This window comes from Lagopus muta, chromosome 11 (genome assembly GCF_023343835.1).
Source record: "Lagopus muta isolate bLagMut1 chromosome 11, bLagMut1 primary, whole genome shotgun sequence".
NCBI lineage: Eukaryota > Metazoa > Chordata > Aves > Galliformes > Phasianidae > Lagopus > Lagopus muta.
The window spans coordinates 19705457-19732020 of NC_064443.1; the positions used below are offsets into that span (position 1 = coordinate 19705457).

General features: G+C 40.2%; 1 protein-coding gene across 7 annotated transcripts in view; it reads right to left on the reverse strand.

The window, feature by feature from the left end:
* FGD5 (FYVE, RhoGEF and PH domain containing 5) overlaps positions 1–26564 on the reverse strand; it is a 103447-nt gene that overhangs the window by 7568 nt on the left and 69315 nt on the right. For 2 of the 7 annotated variants that reach the window (XM_048957438.1, XM_048957435.1), the window contains exons 7-15: positions 25084–25240; positions 22542–22629; positions 20127–20177; positions 18586–18725; positions 11348–11419; positions 9893–9961; positions 6027–6110; positions 4390–4469; positions 344–443 (exon numbers count right to left, since the gene is read on the reverse strand). In XM_048957438.1, coding sequence (XP_048813395.1) covers positions 344–443; positions 4390–4469; positions 6027–6110; positions 9893–9961; positions 11348–11419; positions 18586–18725; positions 20127–20177; positions 22542–22629; positions 25084–25240 — 841 coding nt within the window. The other 5 variants (XM_048957436.1, XM_048957440.1, XM_048957439.1 and 2 more) reach the window with 5 other exon arrangements.

A 26564-nucleotide genomic window follows, 5' to 3' on the forward strand; every position in this document is an offset into this window, starting at 1 on the left:
GAAGAGAATCCACTCAATTCCATCTAAAACCAGGATAAGAATTTGTGTCTATTTTTAGACCAGTAAAGATGGTTACTGTTTGGGAACAAATTTTGCTAGTCTTCCTCCAGGTGAACTTGTATTTAAGCAAAGACCACAGAATACAGACTGCGATTAACATTTCAGAGGTGGTCTCTAAAGCCATGCACTGTAAATAAGCTTTGTCATTTAGGCTTGCATTCTGATCTTACTGGAATTACTAAGGATATCTTGCCCAAGAAACTCTGCATTTTAGCATTTTCTAACTTCTTCCCTTCCCGTTTCTCTTTCCCCTTCAAGCATGAAAGATTCAGCTTCCTCTTACCTCCACGTTGCTGTGGAAAGTGGAAGTATTGTGAGCTTTGTAGTCATCCGGGATGTGTCTGCTGATACAGCTGTACCAGTCATCCCTTTCCAAGCAAGAGCTGTGGAATGAAACACAGCAAAGCAGTTAATACCATGTACATCCGGGACCAAAACAAGTGGTTTTTGGATCAGAGGAGAAAAGCTTCACTTTCTGAACTTTTATTTTTACTCGCTAGTGCACTGAATCAGTAATTTCAAAGCCAAGAACAAAACTGACTTGCACTTTTTCTGGATGATTAGTGTACCTCTATAGTTATTACTGTGACTGTGAAGGCACTGCATTCTCTCTTTTTTTTTTTTTTTCTCCAAAGTAGTCTCTGACTTTGCTATGAACTGCTCAATCCTAGATAACATCAGAGATAAAAGTGTTTCTTCTTTTGTGTTCATCCTAGTTATTATGTTCTCTAGTGCACATAGTATGAGATGCTTAGATGATCTGCATGTTATGAAATAAGAAATCTATCACTCATGGTAAAGTTGTGAATGCTTTCGTTTTTCTCTAGCTCAATCACAGACAAGCTCCATGCTCCTGGCAGGACACCAAGACAGCAATTTGGAAAGCAAATCCTGCATTCCCCTGCGTTGCAGTTACGCAGGGAGACTAGCAGTTCTCCAATCCGGCCTCAAGCTGCCCCCTTTGCACTAGATGCAATAGTGAAGCACCCTGCTTCTCTACTAGTCCAGCCATCCTAGAAAAGCAGCAAGGCCCTTAATGCCTTTTACTTATGAAATGCATTTGCTCTTTTAGAACCATTAACCATGCTGCACGTCTTAGATAGATATTAGATGGTTTTTATGCCGTGACTTCAAACCGTGCATACTGTTTGTTTGAAAACTGCACAGCTCTGGCTGTTGCTAGCATCAATCAGTGGAACAGATGTATCTCAGTGTGTTCTCATCTCTGAGCTACACCAGCCACTTTCATGAAAGCTGCCTACTAGAGTTGCTTTTAAAAATTAGTAGTGGCATCACTGCCAATTGCTGTTCAGCTGTAGCTTCGACACACTATGCTCAGTAAGGCCACCGAACAAGATATCTAGGAATAACTAGTCTTTAGTGATCTTAAAAAAATTTAAAAAAAAATGAGAGCTAGGAAATGCTAGATTTGATCAATGATCCTTGACTTGGCATTCCTCTGCACTCTGAGCATAAAGCTTCTGTAAAATTCAACAGGCTTGTTGCAGCAAAGAGATTCCCAAAAAAGTAAATCATATTTGCTAACCTCTGCACGCCAAGGGCCTATGATACGGGAGATAATCTCTGACAAGAGTCGCACTAATAGTCAGTCCTTATTACTATCAGAAGTCTAATCAAATTAGGCTTTTTAGAAAATCTCAAGGAGATAACCTGTATTTCCAAGATGAAACGCATTCAAAGCCTGCAAAACACTAACAGGAAGTCCTGCTTCAACCTCTATCATTCTTGGAAATTCTTTGAGAATTCCTAATTCTTGCAAATTAAGACCTGATTTGAAAAACCAAATAAGTCCCTTCCAGTGCAAAACAAATAAATAAAGAGAAATCCTACAGTAACGTAAATTAAATGCTCTTTGGTGAAGAGATGAAGATAGACAAGAGGGAAATCTGGTAGTAAAAGCCTGTTATCTAATGCATACCTTCAACCTCTCCTCTGTTCCACTAAACATCTTCAGTCAGTAATTACAGATTATTAACCTAATAAAGGTGGGAACAGCATCGATCTGCTGATGAGAAAGATAAATTAAGTCACTGGACACCAGCCTCTCAATTAGCTATTTCACTGGTCATGAGAAAGCTCAGATAAATGTATGCTGAACTTCCGAGGCTCAGAGAACCTCTGACTTTGATTCACCATTGCTACATTTCAGCCTGAGCGTGACTGCCCTTTTGTGCTACACTGCGGGTTATCCCTGTGCCGCCTCACACCCTCTTCCTCAGGCAAATAGAGGGTCACACTGTCACTGCACTCTCCTGTCCAGCAGGGGGCAGCCAGAGAATACAAAAAACTGAACAGGGATGGGATTTTGTCACTGTCGCTCCGTATTAGTCCCCTAGGGAGGGGATACCGACTGCTTTCTCCCAGTGCTCTGGTGTTTCATAATGGCACTAGACGGTTACCCCTATGTCCAAGCATATTTTGACATGCAAACAACAGTGTAACAACGGTATCAGCTTTCTCCATAAAGGCTCTGTAATCAGATCTATTGTCAGCTTAATGCAAGGTAAGAACATAGCTTTTCAATGGGAGACAAAGGCTTTGCAGTGCTGCCTTCTCATATACTTATGCCAACTTTTGAGCTTTGGTCAAAGTTTTACTGCCTTTGTACAGTGCACATTCACCTTGTTTTCTGCAAGTGTAAAAGCACAGACACTTGGGTTGTGATTGTCAACAACTGGCCTTCTGTCAACAACAGGTCAGGAGCACTGCTGTGCAAACAACAGAAGATGCAGTCTGCAGGGATGCTTGAAGTCTTCTAGTACTTTTCTGTCTTCGGTGAGTACAGCACTGTGGTTAGGATAGTATGCTGTCCCACTGGCGTCTCATCAGCTCTGTCAGCCAGCACAGAAAGGGAGAGGAGAAAATACCTGTTTGCTCCTAGGGCAGATTGGTCAGAATGAGCAGCACAAGGAAAATAAAGGGTCTCTATCCCAGTGTTCTGATAAGAGTCAATTTCAATTCAGCTGTTATCAGAAGGGTGACCTCAGTCTTCAGCCCTGATTCTATTTACTACCAAAGAAATATAGCTTCTGATGGTCACACATGTTTAGTTTGAGCTAACTAAGCAGACTTGGCATGAGCACAAAAGCAGAGCATCCCAGGTGTCTTCCTACAGATGCCAACTTCAGTTGCCCAGGATAGAGGGCACATGCAGCAGCTACTTTCCCTCTACAACAAAGAAACATTTTCCACTTTTGTAATTGTCAGCAGGTAATTCAGAAGTACTGTGTGCATATTTTGAAGGCTGTGATAAGTATGCAGATCTAAGGAAATCTCAGATACTTTCTCATTTGCTGGTTATAAGAGGAACCAGACAAAAAGGCTTTGACAGGTATCAGAGCACTGCCCACAGATTGCAAATGTTCCTAGGAAAATAAGAGCTTCAAATTCTGATTGAGTAAGAGAGTGCCCTCCCTGTCTGCTTACTGCACTGTGTAGTTAAGGGAAATCTGCTGCTTCCAGCCATGCTGTTGTTAGAGACTTACCGTGTAAAAGTACTTAAAGCTTTGAAGACTTTTTTATTTAAAGAATTGTAATACCATTGCTACCAGGATGTCTTCTATAGTAATCTACATCTGAAAATCAATCCATCCACCTTTCTGCTGTAGATCTAGGTAAATTTGCGAGATAGTTGTGGACTAGAAGCATGAAAAAAATACAGTACACTGCTATCCTTTGGTCAAACACTGACCTATAATCTCTTTCTGCCATTAGTTTACAATCCCAGAGTAGAGATGCTGACTCCCAGTTGCAGTTAGTACTAACACTACACAAATACAATAGTGAAGATCTTTTTAATAGAAAGTCCCATGAGGTTGCCAGTCAAGTTTAATTTTGGCTTTGTTATTTAAGCACTACTAAGTGCTTTTATATCTACTGCACAATATTACTTACTTTCTATTTTCTCTAGCAATTTTGTAATACTAGTGGTATGAGCTAAAAAGTGTAATTGTGAAAGACAGATGTAACATACTCCTGGAGCTACAAGAAAAGAATGTGAAAGATCAATTGAAAGAATTCAGTTTTCTTAAAAAGAGATTTTCTTCTTTCCTCTCTCTTGAAAATGTTGTCAGGAGCTGAGTTCTAATCTTCACTTGTTAAATGAACTGAATTAGTTACAGTTTATGAGCTTTGCATTTATAATGATATCATATCTGTGTAATGAAGCACTCAGACGCTATCACAATAGCACAGTCCAAAACCAAGTTTAAAAAGAATTAAACACTTGTCAAGAATATGATATTGGTTAGACTGATCTGGAGATTTAGCTAGAATGTAGCTTCTGCTGTGGCAGTTTGGAGACAGTACCTTGCTGACAGTGTCAGGCAATATTCATCACATTCAATCTTCAGGACATTTGGGGCTTTTTCTGTCACTGGGCGGCTCACCTAGAAACAAATGTCATGAACATAAGGGTGTACATGAATTACACTGTACAAGTCTGTATGCAAAGCGATCTCTGATGTCCCAGCTCTCTGTTTCATTATTTAAATGCAAGGAGGTGGCTGGTAGGGTTTTCTGCCAATTCTATTGCTAATTTAACAAAGAATGTCCTCTATTTCGATATTACGCCAGTTCTAAAGGGAAAACAAAGATTTAATCCAACTACAGAGGTACTGATAAACTCTCAGTCAGAGTTTGATTTTCATATGAGAAGCTCAGGAGATATTTAGTCTGACAAATGTCAGAGCATGTCAGGTAGAATCCTTCTGTAAAGGATGGAAATAATTTTCTTCTGGACATGTAGACTATACGCCATGAAGTGCTTCAGATCAGTGAATGCCTGTCTGCAGCCAGGTTCTTTAAGAGCCAAAAATACCCAAGATTCAGCTCAGCTGAAACCTTCTCCTGCCATGTACCGTACTAGTTGTCTACTAATAGCAAAAGCTACTTAGAGGAAACACAGCTTCATGGTAATCATGTGATATTATTAACAAACATCTATTATACCAATCACTCTGTATTTCAAATGTACTACAGTAAGTATCTGTTACACAGCTCCTTTCTACTTAGAAGTGGAGCACTTTGGTGATTCTTACTTAGCAAGGAACCTAGAGTTATTTTCAGACTACGAGGTCTTTGGGATGATGAGCCTTCCATGTTTTCAGAAAACCCCAACACAGTTTGTGTCATTTTATTGAAATTAATTATTAGTAACTCATGTCTTGCATGGTTTCTTCAGCCCCAACCTCCTAACTTGCCACTTCAACTCTTTTTTTTGTATTTCTTAGAAATACAACTTGGCACATTGGCTACAGAACAGTTATGAAAGTTCTTGGAGGGAGGTATGAGATGGCCAGCTAGGTCAGAAGTAAAGACCATTCCTGCCCAATATTTCTTGTTACACATGAACTAGTGTCAATGGATGCTTAGGGAAAGACCGTAAGAACAGGGCAATTGTATCCAGTTTCTGCAACCTGTAGTTATGGAAGTTACTGAACAAAAGATTATATCTGCTTAATTGCACGTAGTATCACCCAATACACCATTTCCCTATGAAGTTTTAGAATCCATTAACATTTTTCATTTAAAAAGTCAATGGACATGTAGAAAACAGGCAAATGAAAGCTTATGTAAATTGTGAGTGGCAAATGTTTAAGGTTGGTTGGCAACCTGGGGCTCTGCTGAACGTGCTGTAGGGTACAACTATGCATTGGCTAGAGACAGAAAAAGTCTTTTTCTGTTTCAGATTTCATGATCTGATAATCTGATAAATCTGATTTTGACTTGCATTATTAATTACCAGCCTGAATAAGACTGTCATACAAAGTCACAACCTTACAGATAATCTTTTATATAATTACTTCATACTATGTTTTTCCTTCTGACTCCTGGTCCACCCCCTCTATCTCCTTGACATCAGCTGGAAATAAGACAAACCAGAAGAGCACTGAGTGCCCAGTGTACAATTTTAATTTCAGCCTATGATACAGATAAAGCATTACCTTCATGTCTGACACAACCAGCGTGTTTTTCAGTTGGTATTTTCCATCCTTCTGGGGATACGTGTACAGCAGAACATCATTCATCTGTATAAAGAGAAAGACAAAATCAATCATTTGCAACAGAATCTGCAAGTCTGACCATTACTCCAGGGGGGATTCCTAGAACAAGCAGCATCTTAAACTGCTTGGACTGTTACTAAAGACGGGTCCAAGTTCCACAGCTTAGATGAAGACCTACATTTCCAAAGAGCTCTGTGAAATCCAGATTCAGGATTTTGATTCCTTCCCATTTCTGACTTTTGCTAGCAGCTAAGCAAGTAGATAATCATCTCCTTTTCATTCAGCTTTGGTTAAATAGCTGCTTGTTTTAAGGGCAGTGCTGTGTCCAAGTCAGGAATGCAGGTTATGCATTTATTACATGGCAATACCAACTAACTGCCCAGGATTCTGCAGCTCTGACTCTCTTAGTCCAGTAACAGTAAAGTTGCATCAAGGCCAGAAGTAGAGCTGGGTTTCATAGACTTCTGTTTTCTGGGCAAAAAGGAATTGGAAGTACAGTGTCAAGGTTTCTAAGAATGATTTAGGGATGAATGGTTTGGATGAGAGGAGTAACTGGCTTTCCTTGCTAGCAGAATTCACCTAAATATGACAGCATCAAGTCTGCAGGCTGCAGCAGAGACAAGTTTATCCATGCTATGCTGAACAGCTGGCACCCACAGTGCACTCCCTGCCAAAAAGCTCCCACCATATGCTTGGGTTTTTTTGAATGTTTTTGAAAGATAGTTCGTTATGAACCCTATGTTGTCCCATTCAAGTGAGTGTTAAACATCTTCTGAGTGTCAGCAGAGCAGCCTGAATGTGCGCTGCAGCTACATTTTCCAGGCTGTGACTCAGAAACTTCCTATGCTCCAGTCCTGCTGGCTAGAGCATTAAACAATCTCTCATTTGATAGCAGCTTCCCACACCCCACTTGCAACACAAGCAGCCTTTGTAGAGAAATTCTTGGAAGGGTGAGATAAGAGACAATGTACGAGTTGCAAAGTTCTATGATTGTGGGGCAGTCAGGGGGCCTGCCAGCACCAGCAGCCCCATAGTGAACTGCAAAGAGGCCCCAACGTCCCTGTAAACAGACTGGACTCAGGAAACAGGCGTCCAGCAAACCTCACCAAACATCCTGCCAGGAAGCACCACATTCAACAATATCATCAGCCTGCCCAAAACCACCAGCTCAAGTAAACTTGTGATACACATCGTGCGCGCACTCACAAAAATGCACACCCCAAAAATGCGTGAATGCATGTGTTACAAATTTGTGTCCATTTGAGCTGTGCACAGATGGATCTCTCTTTAGGGGCATATATTCTGAGCACATGTGTGCACACCATCAAAACACAGGCTGAAGGAAGAGGCCAAATACAATTTTGGTACATACCTAATTCTTCAGGCATGTACTAACTACAACTTCAGTTTGATGAGCTCATCTCCCAGGATATGCAGGGGTTTATCTTTCAATGCATACTCTTCTGCTGATATTTTCTTCATGTTAACTATAGTCAGTGTAAGTTCAATACAAAGAACTTTGAAAAGAGTGCTCATATAATACTATTTTGAGTAGCTAAGTTAAAAAATTACATGCAGAACTAAGCTAAATTATACTTGTACATACTCATGTCTAATAATTTTCTAGTATGGCAACTGCAGCATCATAAAAAGTATACAGTTCTGAAAGTTTTTTGATAAATATCACAGGGCAAGTTCTTGTTCTACCTGAATTTTGCCAGTGTTACAGAATACTTAGATACAGAGGGATTAAAAATTTAAGTTTCAAAAGACAACATGTAGAAGACTTTATTCTTGGGGCTTTCTGTGTGTTCTGTCCCCTGGATATCAGAACCAAGATAGTACATCGGTCGGGCCACATACACTGGCAGAGGAAGGGAAGTGTTACAAAAGGCACAGGCAGCGATGGTGGTAGGCCCTTAAGACTGCATTAGAAAAGTTGCTACTTTCAAAGACAGAAGTTCGCTGGTAGAGTTACACAGCAGTTTTAAGACCAAAGAGACCATTAAACATCACTTCAATGGTGACAGCATTACAGAAACACTGTCTGCAGTGTTAGCAGGTAATGCAAAAGCATTCAGATGTTAGTGCAGGAATTAAGTCATTTCACACTGATTTTCTTTCCTGCATTTTCACAATCGCTGCATTGCTACGCAGCCTAAGCAGCTTTCAGAGGAGAAGACAATTAAGGGCAGGTGGTGTGGGAAATAAATAAATAAATAAAAATATCACTGAACTAAAGGAAAGATCTTTGCCTATGACTTTTAAACCACTTCCAAGTTCCAACTGCCCCCCCCTTCAGAGAAACAGTACATGAAGCCTAAGGTGGTTTCAATTTGTGTTAGAGGAGAAAGGAAACTTCTGTGCACCTTCTGAGTCTTTAAAGTTACCACAATGGTTTAGTCCATCGTATACTTTGCATGACAGCACTCTTGGTCGTGGTTTGCACTTCCAGCTGCCAGGAAGTCATGATTTCATTTCTACTTACTATTTTTATAGTCCAAAGATGCAGACTTGAATGAAATCTCTTAAATTCACACTTTCCTCTACTGAAAATATTTACTTTTATACATGAAACTAATGAAGCCATCAGAGAAGTGCAGTGCCAGCACTATGCCCTGTCTCATCTGACCTTTGATTATGACTGCAGTATGTGAGCAATTGGTAGAGAAGCTTGTGTATCCTACTTATGTAGAAGTAGGAATTGTTATTAATAAGGGGGAAAAAGAAGAATTAATGGCAAATATCTACTCTTTCTGATAAGCCATCTCTCCTCATAATAGACCTAGGGGGAAAAGCTGTCAACACTTACAGAGACCATAGTGAATATATAATCCAGGCATGTGATCCATTTATTTTAAAATGAAGTCTGCAAACAATACTTCAATGTTAGTATCAGCAGTAGTGCTCAATACTTTATGGTGCTTTTCAATTTCACAGACATGAACAGGTAATCATTGCAAAAATTTTATGACACGCAAGTATTTTCCCCTTCATACAAATGAAAGCATAAATATAACTGTGGTTGTACAGTGAGCTACCTGCAACAAACAGAACTCACGAGCCTGGAGTCTCAGATCCTCTATAACTTTTCAGTGTTGTGTGTAATGCAGAACAGAAAGCATCAGTGCTAGAGTTGTTTCTCATGTTTTGATTTGTGAATGCTTAAATTTTTCCAGTTCAGTTTGGATCCATGTAAAGGGCTTTCCAGCCAAATGATTACAGGTTAATTTCTCATAACTGTCTTAAAATTTTGCAAGGCCTTAACTGAAAACTGCTGCTTTGAATCAACAGAGATCTGAAGGTGTGCTTTCAGAGGGACCGTCTCTAGGTAGCTCACAAAGTTATCAGCTGATTTACTTGGTGACATCAGGAACTAAAACCTAGCCTCTGAGCTTCAAGGATAGAAATCTTGTCCAAATACGCCCAAAGGCTGTTTTCATAAACTTTACTAGCAGGGTTTGTTTTCTGTTTCTGATCAAATCTCCTAGGGCCTCAGAGGAGAATTTAAGCGCAAAGCTTAATCACTGGAAATGTGCACTTCAGTGCTTCCATTTTCCTGAGCACATTGGAAACCTGCATTCCTTTGCAGAATTATGGCTTAGTTAGAGCTGTATAGAGTTGTGGCAAAAATGGAAGGCTGCACAGCCCTTACTGCTATGCAGTGCTAACAGGGATATAGAAGGCCTACAGACTTTTACATCCTGATAGCAACCGAAGCCCAGTCAGCACATCACTGCTGACAATGAAATGACGTAGTGGTGGAGAAGATACGAAAGATACAGTAAAAACAAAAAAAATCCTACCAAGAACAAGTGCCGAGGGTGCCTGTTTTTCCCAGAGACTTTCATCAGTGTTCCTTCTTTCACAAAGATCTAGAAGGAAAAGAAAAAGTTGTAATCCTGAGACTTCATACTGGAGTTTAAGAAGCAAGAACATACATTCTGTGAGAAGGCAGCACTCAGCTGCTTTCATCAGCACAGTAAGGGATGGATACCTCAACACATGCTTCTAGCCCTCCTCATTATTAGCCTTAGTCTATGCCTGTGTCAGCCCCGCTGCTCTTTATTGCTTGCATTTGTCTCTGACAGTTTAGAAACTCCCTTGTGAGACACCAGGCAGTCCTCAGCATACTCTTCTGCATAGCCAACATCTACTGGGCTTCAAAAGAAGAACTCATCCCCTAATTATGAAAAATCAAACGAACCAAAAAGAAATATTGAGACCTATTCACATAACTAAGCCTGTGTACATGTACATATTTGCAAGCACAATACCTTGTCTGTCCATATTATTATTATGTGAGTAAATAGGAATGTATGTGTAACCAGCTAAATGGTCTGAATGGAAATGTAGGATTGAATAACTCAAGAAAGAAATCTTTTAAAGTGTAGAGCAGTTTGGACCTAAGAAAACTGGCAATACTGGAAACATAAGAGGAAAATTTTACATTTGGTGCTTCAGCTATCCTCTTTCCTGTGTTTCTGTTCATATATTTGTAATGCAATGGAAAGTGCAGCAATGACAGCAGACCAACAAGATCCTAGGCTGCAGCAAGTGAGGATTTGCTCATACATAATAACTGTGGACATAGGAATACAGGAAAGAAGCTGCTTACCTTTGTCAGGTCTCAAGTATGCAGAGATCTCCAGTGAGATACCCTTGCCTCCACTGTCAACCCTTAAATGAGGTCTGGGAAGGGGTGGATCCTGGCTCCATTCCTTCCAGTCATCTCAGGTACACTGCATGCACCTGAGCTCCCCAGGGCTGATCCTGCCTACCTACCAGGTGCTCAATCACTGTTTCAAGTTGTGACTTAACATTTAAAAGCGATATCTTGTATTAAAAGCACACTGGAAAACAGTAACAATGAAAATCTGAAAGTATGTAATCCCCCGATTAGAGTAATCTTACCTAGCCAAATAAAGTTTTGAGCCTTTATAGGCTGCAAGCAGTTTCTGCTAGCATTTCACACCTTCCAACAGGAGTATAGAAGGAAAACAGCATCTTCTCCAGAACATGATGCCCATGTGGTGGCTTAAGAGAGTGGGAGCAAGAAGTACAATGGCCACTCACACATGTGAAATCACAGAGCACTGCCAGAGTGATGGTTGCTTACATAAACCAGCGCTACAACTCTTATCACAGTGGGGCAGAAAACAACACCTGTAGATGTCTGAAATCTTGCTATCCACACAGAAAGAGATAAAGCTGGCCGGAAATTATATCCTTATCGGCACAGTTCTGCCTGCAGCACTCACCCTTCCTGGCTGGAGGAGGCCGCTTTGCCCTCTCACACTATGCTCAATGTGGACCAGCTTCTGCAAGTTTTCCTAAGGGAGAGAAGCAACATTTAGATGACTAGATGGTGACTGCTCTTTAGTCAAACAGGCATACCATCCCTCATCCCTCCTCACCATTTTATTTCTCTGTAACAGTGAAGTGATATTAGAGAATTAGGTTTCAGAGAGAACTAAGCCCACAGTCTTTAAGTACAGGAAGTCTTCTTCCAGCCTCATAGGTTCTATAGAACCTCACCACCTGCATTCGCATCTGCTGTGACACCGTACACTTTGATAACTTTTTAACACCCACCCCCTCGTCCTTTAGTTCACTTTCAGAACAGCCCGCTCACTCCATGCAGCATTTATACATTAGCATCTTCACTAGCTTTCTTGATCTGCAAACCAAGAAACTAGAAGCAGGAACGAAATACAGTAACTACTCCAATGCTTGCTTATTAGTGGCATAACATGGATAATTCAGAGCATGCTTTGATGCAGTAAGGCCATCGCTAGGATTATCTGGAGGTTTATATTCTGCACTAACAGATTAGTGACTTTGAACCAGGGAATTCAGAAGCTTAACTAGTAAGGAGGTATTACCATTGCATCTCTTTTGATGATTTGCAAAGATCAAGAAGCTCATCAGCAGACTCCAATACTGTTGACTACTGTAGGGAAAGGCAGGTAACTAGCTTTAAATCACTCCAAAAAAGCAATAGTCACAAGCCAGTCAAAGAAAGAGTTGCTTACCCATCCCAAGGATCAGGGCTCACCAAATACTCAAAAAGAAGGGATCACCAGGTAGAGAGAAATTCTTCCCTGGGGCAACCAGCCCTTAAATAAGGCTTAAGGAGTGGTGGAACTAGGTTCCACCCCTTCCAGTCGCAGAGACGAATTGCTTTCCCCTGTGTTCCCAGGGCTGGCTGTGTCCCTTCACCAGGTGTTCAGTCATCAGTTCAGACTGTGACTTAGCAGTTCTCATATAACTGCCTGCCTGACTTGAGAGCACAGACAGTGTACGGGCACATGACATTAATTTATCTGAAGATGGTAAATGAAATTAATCTAATTAAGTCTTTACAATCATTAAAACAAAGATCGTATTGGATGGAATATGTAGAAGAGGAAGGAGGGTCTGCATCTGAGCAATACTGCTAGAGTCTCTTCAAATCATTTGTGTAGCAGATACTGCTGCTAAAACCCAGGCTTGCACACAGTTGTGGTTTTATCTGGTCTAAGCATTAAAATGAGCTGCACAACAGCACTGAGATATCACTAGAATGTGTCCAAATGTTAGCACTCTCTTGTCCAAGTTAGCCACTGTTCTAACTCCCTGATTACACACACAGAAAAGCTACTGATTAAGCATCATATTTGACAGTTTCATGATCTGGAAGCCTTTAACTACTTTTTGCTATGTCAGAGAATGACATGTTCACCTTTGCTGCACTGACTGACTTCAAGCTATCCCTGGGCTTAGTTAGATTCTATTAGATTTTAAAGTGTAATCAAGGATGTATCTAAGATACACGAATCAGTGACATCTACTAAATAAGCTAATTAAGAAAACCATCACAGATATCAGAAGGAGCGCATCTATGTCAGCATAATGTTCTTTCAGGCTAATTTATGTTGAATTTCAGCTAACAATTAATGTAGCTATCTCAGCTTGCTTTCTGAGATAAACATGAAATAGCTCTGTATGTTACTGCTCTGGTGAAAAACTGCACTTATTTAGAAAGGTTTACTTCTAAATCAATAACCACATACCAAACACATTAGACTACTACAAGCCTTGAGTAGCACAAGGCTGTATTGTGAGCACACAACAGAACTGGCAGTTGACATATTTTCAACACTTTCAGCCATCAGGTGTATCTTTTGCAATGCTGCAACCAACAAACAGAATTTTTCATGTAACTTCTAAAATACTACAGGCTTGCAAAATTGAAACAATATATAAACTAATAGCACAGGAACCGTCAGCTATAATGCAACAACTGACACTTGAAAAAGACATTTTCAGAGGACATCTCCATCACTGAAAGGTATTTTAGCCCTAGCAAAACTTGTCAAATTGACATCTTCCAGAATAAAAGCCCATTCTTCATCTATAGAAAAGGCATTGCCTTCTTGTGAGCACACTCTTGGCAAGTACTGGTGCTACACACTGTGATTTCTATAAGCGTGAAAGAAGAACTCAGTTGCTGCCAGTCAGACACACTGCAGCTTTTCTTAGGACTGCTCGTGACATGGCTGTTGTAATGCCGACTTTTGCAACATGGACATATGTTCACCAGAAAATGGACAAAGATGTATCAAACGCATTTCCTGTAGGAAGTCAAACAGACATTGCATGTGAAGGATTGTGATTTATCTGGAAATGCGGGCAGCTTAGGAGGGTATAATTTCCTTAGAGTTCCCTAAAACACTCTGTTTACATATAATAGTTTTTTTCATTTTTCTTAAAACCCTGTTCATTCTTCTGTTAAATACCCTTCCGAAGCTGGAATTCCAAAATTAAAACAAAGCTCCACCCAGTTAGTACTGCAAATATGGAGTGGCTAAAATCCTTCTCCGGAGAGGTTAGCAATGAACTGCAGCTTCCGTATGGCAAGCAATATTATCATTGCATCCACAAAGGAGTACTGCCTCCTCAGAAATTCACCAGCTGCTAACAGCTACAGATAATTTATTACTCTTCTAGCATTGCAAGACCTCTAAAAGATTGAAGAAGTGCAAAAAGCAATGCAAACCCTGATCAGTTCAAGTAGTGGATGGCTCCAAGAGTTACAGATAGACTCAATGCTATGTGGTGATGGCACAACTTCTGCCTCTACTTGCACATCTGTAAACTGCCAATAATATTTTCATAGTTGAGAAGAATGCTATGCAAATAGTTACTATGCTAATATGTCTGAAAGTCCTGGGCTAATAGTTCCCAGGGGAAGTGTGCTGAACTGTTATTATAATAAAACAAAAAAGCCAATAACAAATCTTTTATATTCTGCAGAAGATATAGATCATAATTCAGTATTCCCATCTGATATTTAGAGTATAGTTTGATCAGTTAATAAATAGCAGCAGAATACTTCCTCTTTCCAGATACGTGCCAAACCCAATTATTGCTAGAACTTCAGCTGAGTGCATGTCAAGTTGCTAACACTAAATTGAGTTACTCTGTTCAGATTGCACTGTAATTAAAGACACTTCTAAAATTCTTTGCATTTTTGAAAATCCGAGAGAAAGAACAGAACCTCTGGTTATAGTCTTCTTCGTTGGGATATTAAGCTATCTCTGATATCGCAGAATATTGAACTTCAATCCTCATGAACGTGAGAATCTTCACAAAACCCACAGTGTTCACACAGACAGGAGAGAAGGAGATTTTATTTCATCTCTTCCAGGCCATAGCTTCAAAAAGAGTAGATATGCTCTGACAGTATGATAAAAAAATGAAGTGTAAAGGTCAGTGTGGAATGTGTGATGAAATTGTTCCCAAACAGACATTAAAGTAAATACTATACAGCCTGTTTTGTCTATAAAACACAGAGGGTCTGGTGATGTTCTTCAAATTAAACTGTGGATTAGTGGAGATAAGAATCATTTCACAGCAATGCACCACAGTAAATATCAATCTTTCATAAAAAGTATGAAAGAGCTACAAGCTAATCACTACCACTTCAAAGGAAGTTGCTTATTCCTTAGCCATAAGTATCAGAGAATCTCTATTTGCTGTTTTGATAACTGTTGCTTACTACTAGATTTCCTTCCTGCTTGGCGTGGCTTCCTGCAGAGCCAATCTAACCCACAAAAAACTCAGCTGTTGTCAAAATGAGTCAGCTGAAAGATTTGTAAGTGCTGTCAGCAAACTAACACCCATGTCTTAGTGCAATTGCATCCAGCCCAACGTTGATGCTCTCTGTTGATATCTTCTTGGAGGTTCTCCCCATAGGCAAAATCCAAAATTGAGTTATTTGGTTTATACAAAAAAAACCCATGATACAAAAAAACAGGGTTTGAACTTTCATGACTATTTCCACCAGTAATATAACTCCACTGATTTCACTGCAGTGGGAATGAAAATCTGATTCTGTCCACTCTCTTACACAGAGAAGTATTCATACAAATCTCCCATATATCTGAATAAAACCTAAAGAAGCAGAGGAACCACAAAAAGATGTGGGACCTTGCTCTGATAGAAACTGAGCTCCTACAATTCTCAGCCTCTAATATGGGTGTCCCTAAACCTGTGAGATTATGGTGAAAACCTGAGATCTCAACTATATAATTAAATAAAAATTTTATTTTGGTACAAAGAATGTTTTATTAATTAAAAAGGATGACTGGGAAGCCTATGCCTAGGGAGAAAATAAATCAAACCTGTTGAAAGCATTGTCCAGCAAGTCCAGGGTTTCAGAGTCATTCTGTAAAGTGGCTAGATTACGTTTCTTTTTATGGTAAAATTTAGGCTTGTTCAACAACATCCTCCCTGCTGTCTACATGTGCTTGTCTGGTAGCAGTACAGTGTTTGTACAGTAATCAATTGATTATTGGTGAAAATTATTTGGAAATAGTCCATATAATATCATTATTTTCATGCATCTCCTTTCTATTATGCTTCTTTCCTTCTCTTTCACTATTACATGTACGACTGCAACGCAACTATCATTCCACCTTCAGAAACTTCCCTCACAACTTTTGTTCTCATTCTGCCTGATACAATGGCTGTTCCAATAGTAATGCCTAAGGTTAAACCCATTATGAAATGTGTGACAGATGGCAGCAGAGGGGCAATCTGACAAAAAGGTGTAGAGGAAGCAAAAATATAGAACTGAACTCCTCCATGTGGAAAAAGCAGCGCCCGCTGACAGCGACTGATGATTAATGAATGCTTATGTAGGCCCAACAGCGAACGCAACACAGCAAGGGGTGGGTGGTGCGCCTCAGCAGCGTGACAGCGGGTCACCTCCTCTGGTGCAAACTCGTACAAACATGGTGTGCAGGCTCTTGTTCATTGCTAATGGTGGTGACGGTTAAAAATACAGTGTTTCCCATGGTAATCAGGAGAAGTAAAAGAAATGCTGTTCCTAAAGCGAAGGTTGGAAAGGTTTTGGGTTGTCACAGAACCATACCAACATAGCAGTCATGCCAGTATTACTATGTAAAATTTTCTGAGCTAGATGTGGTAGGACAGCAGGGAGTTGAGAAGCTTGACACTGAAAAGCGGAAAAAGACACAAAAAATAGGCCCAAGCTTTTTTTCTTTTCTTTTTTTTTTTTTTTTTCTCTCCTCCCCTTTTTAAGTTCTCACTATGACAGTGTAGTTCCAAACACTGAGTTTTGGCATTTAAACCTTAAACCTCAGGATGCTCAAAGTTTTGATCTGTTCCCATGGCTTGAGATTGTCTCCACACAAAACCAGAAACCTACTAGTTAGGCTTCATGTTGATCTGCAGTAATCTTGCCACTGACTTCAGGAAAAGCAGGTTCAGAGCCCTAGCCTCAGTTTCTAGATATTGGAAGGTATAGGAATCAGATTCACAAAGCCAGGTTTCTCTATTCACAAAACTGTGTGTACTTTTAACTACAACTTACGTCTTTCTGATACAACTATTACCAGATTCAGCTCTTTTCTCTCTCTGGCCATGAAGTGATCATCACTGAATATGGTGCTCTAAAACAGCCCACGAACACATGGGCTGCATTTATGACTTTGGCACACACATCAGAGACACTGCTTTTAAATCTGAGCAGCAGGGATTGTCAGATGTGAGTAGAAGTCGTGATTCTTGGCTCTTGGGTTCATCTGCCTTACTCCTTCACCCTGCAGCCAGAAGGCAAAGGCATTAAAGGAAATGTGCTGAGCCAGCAGTGCTGGTATGCATCTGTAATGGCCCCCAGCATGTCTTTCCTTACAAATTCCCTATTCTTTCAACTTTAAAATCCTATTTGAAAACAAACTCTGGCTGAGTTGATACTTCATTTCTCCCCTTTACGGTTAGGTTTCTCCTCTTTGTCCCTTGGATTTCATGTTATGATGCCTGAGTAATTGTTAACCATCTTCTGCTAAGCAGATGAAATAATGAAGAAGCAACTTGAGTGCCAGCTGTAATTAACTACGTGGAAGGATGTTTGCACTGCGAGAGAGATCTCTAATTTAGCAAAGGCATAGTAAAATCCCAAGGCAGACTGCTAAAGTCCACAACATCCGAGTGAGAATTAAAACATGAACAGCTTCCCAAAAGATACAATGCATTCCCTATCACTTGGAATTACTGTGATTCAACACAACAACAAAATACTTCCTCTGGACGCTACATCTGCGCAAAGACATAGTTCTACATAAATGAGCTCAGGAGATAACATAGGGAATTTATCTGAAAGCGTGAGTGGCTGCTAAGGCAAAAAGAGATACTTCCTCTAGCTATGATACCACCTGGAGGTCCACCAAGTTGAATTTCTTTGGAACCTGCTGCATCCCCATGTCTGACCCTCTCTACTGCCTCCCAGCTGGCACCTTACTGATGTCAGCAGCAAGGCTCCTGTCATCTTAGATAAAAATCAGATCTAGATCTTTGGAAACAAGTGGTCATAAAACTAGTTATACTTCAGCTATCTTTGCCAGTAAATTAGGATTCTGATACCACGTGAAAAATATGTCATAGTGACTTAATAGTGAATGTTCATTACTTCAGAGAACTACATAACTTATTTAGATACGTAAATCTTAATTTAGCCATGAGCTATACCCTATGAAAATCATGGCCAGTTGGCTGCTTGAACGTTTACAAGACTGTAAACCAGAATAAATTCTTCAGTAAAATGGGATTCCAGAAGAGAGGAAAACAGACATAAATGACTTTGGAGTATATTTTTGACAGCACATATTTAATTACTTCAGCATTTAATATCCAAAACCATCCTAGACTAAAAACATAACTACAAAAATTCCCATCTCTCACTTCCTTGTGTCACATCCCATTTCAGCAATCCCAAAAGGAAAAAAAGCACTTTGTGATGCTTGCTACAGTGACTTGCACCTTGCACAGCTATACTACCTATTCCATATCTGCAGTGGTCTAAACCAGTTCTGTATAAACTCTTGAGCTTCACTCTGCAGGAGGCTTCAGAATTTAACAGATATGAAGTCACTTCATCAAATGTACAGAGAAGACCGTTGATCAGGAGAGAGGGTATCAGGGTAGCACTCACCCCTTGGAGCATGCTCTCATTGGCTTGATCCGCAATTTCAGAAACAATGAATAAGGCAGCTGAAGAACGAAGTAAAACAAAGGCCACAAATAATGTCAGAGAGGAAGAAAACCCAAATCCTTTCTGTTTAGAAGGATATCCTTAATTAAAAAAAAAACAAAAACCCTTGGCAGCAGCTCTGTAAATCTTTTGGCATCATCAAGATGCAACTGCCCAACAAGTTCAAGACCCAGAAGATACATCCTTCTGTTGATGAAAGCTCTGCATCGTGTTTGTATTGACACAGAGCTCATGAGGTTCCTTTAAAGCAAAAAATATTTTATGATGTTTTCTAGCTACAGACTTACAAAAGTAGAAGCTTGTGGTAGGGATAAATTCATGTAATCCAGCTTCCACCATCTAAAAGGATGTCAGTCCAGGTGACTTAACTTCCCTTACTGCCAAGGGAGAGCATAGGACATGCTTTTTTGACAAGTGTGCATGAAGTGGTGACCTGAATTAATATCTGGATTCTCCACTGTTAGCTGGCCCAAGGGCAACAGTGTGACAGTTTAGATCTTTATTTCAAATCTCTTTTCCTGTGGAGCAGGACATCCTACTTATTTTGGGGCCTAATTTTGGAGCATCTGAACCACTGCTGGCCAGAAGTGTAACGAGCATGCACTGAACACAAATAAGATCAGCAAATGCAGCTACAGAGCCTGAACATTGGCTTAAATTGCTGCTAAAGCCAGCGTACCTAGTCAGTGACTAGAGTCCTACGTTTTGTGAGACTCTACTATTGGTCCTAACAGACTGACCTTCAGTCACAGTCCTTTTTGCTGTGGGTTGCTTTGGATTAACACTATAAGAGAAGCAAATTGGTTTCCTCAATACAGTGTTATCCTTCTTACTTCAGCCTGGAAAGTGCTACCATTCATACGTAGGCTAAACCTCCCTTTGACTTCAGTGGAATTAGGAGACTCCTGCTTTATCCATTCAATGTGTTAGAAAGGGTGGTATTAGCAACTGCACTTCAGGATCTGTTCTTCATTAAGCAGAACAGATTTTTATGCACTTTATGCCGGGTTTACTTAGTCTTAAATAATACAGTATACAGATATATAGTTCAAATCTGGGTGTCTCCAAAGTTGTAAGAGAGAGCAGGCACGCTCAAGATAGTGGTATACAAACAAGTAGGTGGACAAATCCCAACTGGATTTACAATGACCAGGCCAAGCATGGATGGAGGCAAAGAGAACTAGGGTTTTTCATATGATGGAGGCTGAAGTAAAATGTCAGCACCGCATCACCGCATGATCATTTCTTTTTCTGTAAGTTAATCACATCAAAGCCATTGAAAGTCCGCACATTTCACTGAAAAAGACAGGGTTCTTGCCTTTAATAATTCATTTAAGTTAGTAATGAATTACTGTAGACCTTACATCTAACCCTTATCTTAAAAAATAAGCCTCTTCCATATATTTTCAATATAGATCTGGCACCTCTTTAGAAGTAGAGTTAGTGAAACAGGACTTGTTGTTCTACCCATTTCATTTTACCTTGTGTGGCTTCATACTCCATAGAATCAGGGCAAAGATTATTCAAGTAATCTGTAGAAAATAATGAAACAAATCAAAATTCAAATCCATATGATCTGTAGTTGGATTAGCAAAATTATAGAATGTTTTATATTACTGTCCTATACTACTTCATTCCCAAATAATTAGATTTATATTGCCGCTTTCCAAAGTGAAAGATCTTTGGTAGTATTCTACCTTGAAAATCAGTGCAAGAGAACTGATTCACACTTGGACTCACCACAAAACTCGGCATAAACAACAGAACAACAGTATTTCCTTGTTTCTCAGCCAAGATAATTGCTGAGTAACACCATTTGACAAATAATTCAAATAATTATTCTTCTCATAAATTGTTTTCCCCCCAAATAAATGGTGTTGGCTGTAATGACGTTTTATATATTAATACCTGATATAAGTAGTCTGTTCTTTGCCTGAGTCTTTATGCCTTTAATTGCTGTAATAGAGAGTACTACTTTTTTTTTTTTAATTGAAGTGTAACCACGACATGTGTCATTCATCTCTGATTAATCCAAGCTCTTAAATTCTACAGCCAAGAATAAGGCCCACGTGCTGGGAATGGCATTGCTCATATATCTGTTCTCTTGAACATCCTGCCAATACACATTTATTTTTCTGGGGCTGTCCTCTCCGTGGCACTCCAATAACTGCCCAGCTTTCTGGAGCCAGGAGTTCAGTTTCTTTTTGCCTGGAGTTCAGGAAAGCTTCTGCCTGCACTCAGTCATGCAGGAAGGGGCTGTTTGGTATAATCAGGCAGTATTTAATGTTACTTTTTATAGCTGCAAGCTCTGTCCTTGGCTATAGACATTTAATTGAGCGGGTAGCTCTTTTTGGCTCAAGTACAGTAACTAGCAACCAATCTCCTGATGAAACAATCTTCCCTGTCTGATAGGAACAGACAGTTATGAACACACAAAAACACCTGCGTATTTTCTTTTTTTTTTTTTTTTTTTTTTGCCTCTCTCCCTCCCCCCCCCACCCCCCTTGCCTTTCTTCTCTCTCAACACTGTCTAGGGGATGTGATGGACTGCCCTGTTCCAGACCCACACAGTCCTAGTAACCAAGTAGCTGATTTCCTGGAATATCTTGAACCAGCAAAAATTATTCCAGTGCACAAAAAACATTTCATGTTTCCAGTTAATGCCAATACTAGGGGACAGGGAGGAGCTCAAGTTGCTTCAAGCATGGAGGGAATGTCCAATCATTACAGCTGCACTCAGATTCCAGCTGCCTCAAAACAGTGTTTCATGTTTGCATTTCGCCTCACAGACCATGGAAATGGATAGAGAAATTGGGAGTGTGATGGCGGCATTCCTGAAAGGGAAATGAAGAGCACATTTGAGATGCGGTGTTTGTGCGCACTGAAGAGACCGTAAGAATCACATGAGGCAACTTGGTACCTTCAGTCAGGGAAGCAGCCCTTAGTGCAGGAAAGCTAGACAGACAAAAAAAGTCCTATTATTGGCATCCAGAATTCATTGCTGCTACTAAAAAGGAAAAAAAATCAATTGTGGAAAATGACTCGCATCCCTGATCAAAGTATCTGGAGCAAGATGGAGCTGCTGCTAACGTGTGCTGTGAATAAAAATTCATATGGCCCCTCTGCTCTGATGCATTTTTAGGTGCTCTTTCTAGTATGTCATGCCTTTCACCAGCTGTTAAGTATAAGCAAGATTTGTAGCTTCCTTTCTGCTGTCCCACTCTTAGCTCATCTAGCACACACATACATATTCTTAAGACGTTTCTCCATCTTTGTGTAAGGATATATATATTTTAAATCTGACAAACTTCACAAGGGTGAGATTCATTGATACTTTTTGATACACTGTTGATGTAAATCTGGATTTCTGCCTCCTAGAAAGTGGAGAAATTGATCTGGAATCTTCACTTAAGTTTAGCACTAACCTTAGGTCTATTGTACATGGGGTTCAGGATACAGTACTGGGTACAGCTGCTTTGATTGAGTAGGAGGCAATAGTGCTTGCCACTGTCATACAGCACGCACTTCAGAGTGCCTTCCTTTGCAGTGACTCCTGTGCCCAATTACCTCTGACAATTGCCACTGAAATAAATGAAATCAAACCTGCCTGCTGGCAGTGAGGTTCCTGAACTCTGCCTCTCCTGACTCAGGAAAGGGGAAAGGCAGGAAGGAATGGCTAAAAAACCTGGCATACACTTTTTAGTGACCTTTAAAGCACGGTTGAGCTGAAGAATTGCCTGCTCCTTCCCAGGCTCCCTGATATTACCTGAATCCTGCATTAAGTACATTGAAGTTCCCAGGAATTCTCACCCATACTGCTCCAGCCCTAGTTTAGTTGTCATGGCACCCACATGTAGCACACTGAGTACCTTCGAGAATGAACTTGTTTTACTGACCTGTGAGCATCACACGATACTGGAAGACACGCTGCACCACTTTCAAAAGCTGGTGTTTCACATTCTGTGGGCTTCCACCAGAGCTCTTCTGTCCTCAAGGGAAGGGAGAGGAAACAGAGGTGAAGGATGTGTGAGCTCAGCAGCAAGCGGTCATCTCCACCTGATGTGTACCCTGAAAGTTTACTAACAGTTGAATGCAAAAATTCCACTGAATCATTCACAGTTTACCAAGTGCTAAGGGGTATTTATTAAGTACAAGGTAGTACTTTTAACAGTTTATTTTCTATGGCATCACTCACAAATTGTCTGGACTCAGAGGGAAGAGGGAGGAAAGTAAGAACTGGTTAGAAGGTAAAGGTTTTAGGATGGCATATGAAGAGTCAGAAGTATCAGATATCAACAAGCTTTTTTTTTTTTTTAACTGAAAATTTCTTCTGCCTCCAACTTTTTAGTACCTTATTTCAAGATATGAAATTAAGCAAAATACAACAAAGCATCTTCCTGTGATTTAGTTAGAACTTGTGTTCTGATTTAATACACACATGGAAAGGCAGCACTTTCCAACTGAGTTTCCCCTTTAGATTCAACCTATTGCTTTTGACTACAGAGATACCAAGTTAAAATAGGAAAAATTTGCTGTTTATCTGTGAAGCATCTCAACACTGCTGCAAAACCAGCAGCAATCCACAAAATTCAGTTTTCTGAAGTCTCCACATCTCCAGAGGAACCATGAAACAAAGTTTGCAGGACCCTGAGGGAATGGCACAAAACCCAGGTGGTTCTTTATGAGAATTGAGTCCAAAAGCAATTCAAGCTTCAGGGGTTTCAGTGTTTACTGACTAATGTTTCTGCAGCATTTTCCACTTTAGGAAAGTGGACAGAGCAGAAGGGAAAAATAGGAAACTTAACTGTTTAAGGGCTGGGAAAAGTCTTTTTTTCCTCTCTTTTCCCAGTGTTTAATTCCCAGACTTTTCCCAGTATTTAATATTATGGCATTACCCTAACTGCTCAAGTCACAGGTTAGAGAAACAAGATCACAGTATCACAGTATTGTAGGGGTTGGAAGGGACCTCCAGAGATCATGGAGTCCAACCCCCAAGATGAAGACCTCGATTCTTTGTTAGACTGGAAAGTTAACTGTTGCCAAGTTTTTAAACATGTGACAGGAAAGGTCTGATAGACACCTCTCCCATGTTTATGTGCACGCACACACGCAAATGGATAAGAAGTAACAAAGCTTACTGATTCTAGAAGTAAAATCTTGCTATTCCCTTCTTAGGAGAGGCTCCATCTGCTTTCTTAGACTCCAGGATTAATAGTTGAGACAGGAGTTCATAGCCTGGCAGGCAGGAGGGATGCTAGGAACACAGGCTATCAGTAGAAAACCTGCGTTTTCCAGATTCAGGTCCAGAGCAATGTGAGCCATCAGAGCTCCCCTCATCTGCTAACAGGAAGTAATTATGGCAACTGCAAAGTATCTGTTTATAAATGCTGACTTCCAATTGTCTTTTGAAATGAATTGTTATTTTTAAGAATGTTATTTTTAAATGTTAACATATGCTGCAGGCTAAATAACCTTTAAGGTCTGATCACTAATTTATCTTCACAGGCCCTCTTCTATCCAAGTAATCATTGCTACTTGTCTTACCAGAGAAAAAGAAACATGGATTCCAGATACATTTTATAGCACCATGACTTGGACCATTTCATCTCAGTAGAGCTAGTGTAATTCAACTCAACTTTTCCACTGACAAATAATTTTACGCTTTTGAAATTACATGAACTGCCTATATTGCAAATACTTTAAAATATAACAAAGAATCATGGCCTCAATTTTTGTCAGCTGTATCTTGATAGTGTTTTTGAATCATTCAACAGGAACAAACTGAGTTAAGACAATGGAAAATGTGTTTCTTGCTTACTGATACAGGCCCAAAACTTATAAATCATTCAAGGAGTCTGGATGAACAGAGTACTGCATTTGGCAGAGGAGATGGTGTCTTTCTTTGCAGTTCAGTTGGCTGTCACCAGATCCTCTGTAAGCAGAGGAAGCATTAAAAGGCATTTAAAAACGCAGAGAAATCCAGTTCTAAAGATGTTGTGGATTGACCCCAGCTAAGAGCTAAGCACTCACGCAGTCTAACCCTAACTTCATTTTGGTTAGGTCCAGAATAAAAATGATGCAAAGTGGAGTGAAAGAAAACAAAGTAACAATAATAGTTATTAATTTGAACACAGCCACACTGGGATTTATATGTTTATATATAAATGAGAAACTATTCTACTACCAGCATATATTTCAGCAAGATGTGTTCACAAGTCTGTATATTCACAAATATATTCTGTATACATAGAAGAATGCATGGGCAACAGACACGGACACAGAAGCACATGATGCAGATGTGAACGTCCCACTTCAGTTCTGTTATCAAGATGTGTGAGGAGAGGTCAACACTGATGGAGTTGCATTAAAAAATTACCTCGAGTGAATCCTGTGGCACAGCCATGTGTCAACACAGGTGGAAAAATAAGGGCGCCTTACCTCAAATTCCTGAATGACAGTAGCCAGCTGGGAATACTTAAGGCAGGTTTCATCTAGCAGAGCCAAATTCTTGTCAAACTGCATAATGTATGCTGTGTGGTGATTCAGTCTTGATTTTCTGGAGAGAAAAACATCAGCAACTTTCTGGTGTTCCTCCCTAAGGCCACAGAAAGAATAAAAGGTAAACAAAAACTCTCTCACTGCAGCAGCTCTATTCATCAGACCCACAGTGGCAGCTAAAGACTAGCTTAAATGGCAGGAAATATGAAATACTTCACAAACACAATAGCAATCTGCTGTAGATCAGGCACAATGAGAGATTGGTGAAGGGCTGTCAATTCTCTGGCTATGCCAGTGCCATCACAACACTGCATGTCTGTAGCAGGCAGGATGTCTCTTTTCAGGACGCAGTGTCTTCATCTCTTAGGAGACCTTTCAGCTGCTGCAGGGCTTTGAGAACTGGTTGTGGGGAATAATATGTCTTCAGCTGTAATATCATATCTTCAGTTCCCCCTCAATGCCCCCTGCTCACTACTGCTCCACCATTAGTTGTCTCAGTACCCAGTAACACAACGTTGAATTATTTATGAAGGAGAAAAGAGGATAAAAATCTGATGTCACAAGAGTGATCATAGTTAAGAGACAAATGTGAGTTCCTGGGGATATCAGGGCAACAGAACATCAATGAGAGCACAGGCAGGAGTGACTTATTGTAGACCTAACGGGCAGTGGTCACCTAGGAACCTGTATGAGTGCAGCCCTATGCCATATGTGATTCTATTGGTTTGAGGCAGCATAACCCACTTTTCTCCTCTCATACCACAGAGGCTGTGGGGCCCTGTAGTTCTGTACTGTAGAGGAGCTTAAGGCATTTCATCTGTGTTCCTTCTGCCTTGAGGAATAGTCAACATGCTGCTAGAGTAAGGATATGACTTCTATAAGGCACAAGTCATTCTAGATCACAGCTAGAAGCATCTCTGTGTTAAGATTCTATAAATCATAAAATAAATACAAATTCAACGATTTAAGTCCTTCCACCATTCATGGCAGCCCTGTGCTGGATACAAACCAATATACAGTTCTCTGTAGCCTTCCCTTTCCTTACTGTGTGATTCAAATTGAAATTATAAGGCTCATAAGGAGACTCACGCCCTGCATTTAGGATCATTACTGAAAAATTCTCCTGATACAGTTGACTTCATTAACTCCACGGCAGCACAGGGATGGGATCAGCCACAAAGAGTGACACTGCCTGCTGGAACCTAGCATGATAGCTTGGGGCATCAATTGTCATACAGGAGATCAGCTTAAGCAAGGGACTATACTGGCTGCTGTAGATTTAGTCAGCTTGGGGCTGCAGAGGTGATTTTCTTAAACACTGTTAATCTGGGAGATTAATAGACTGGAGCTTGGCATCCTGGATTAAAGTCAGATGTTTCTTTAGCTGAATGGTATTTGGAGTCTTGTTCTAGGCAGGTTCT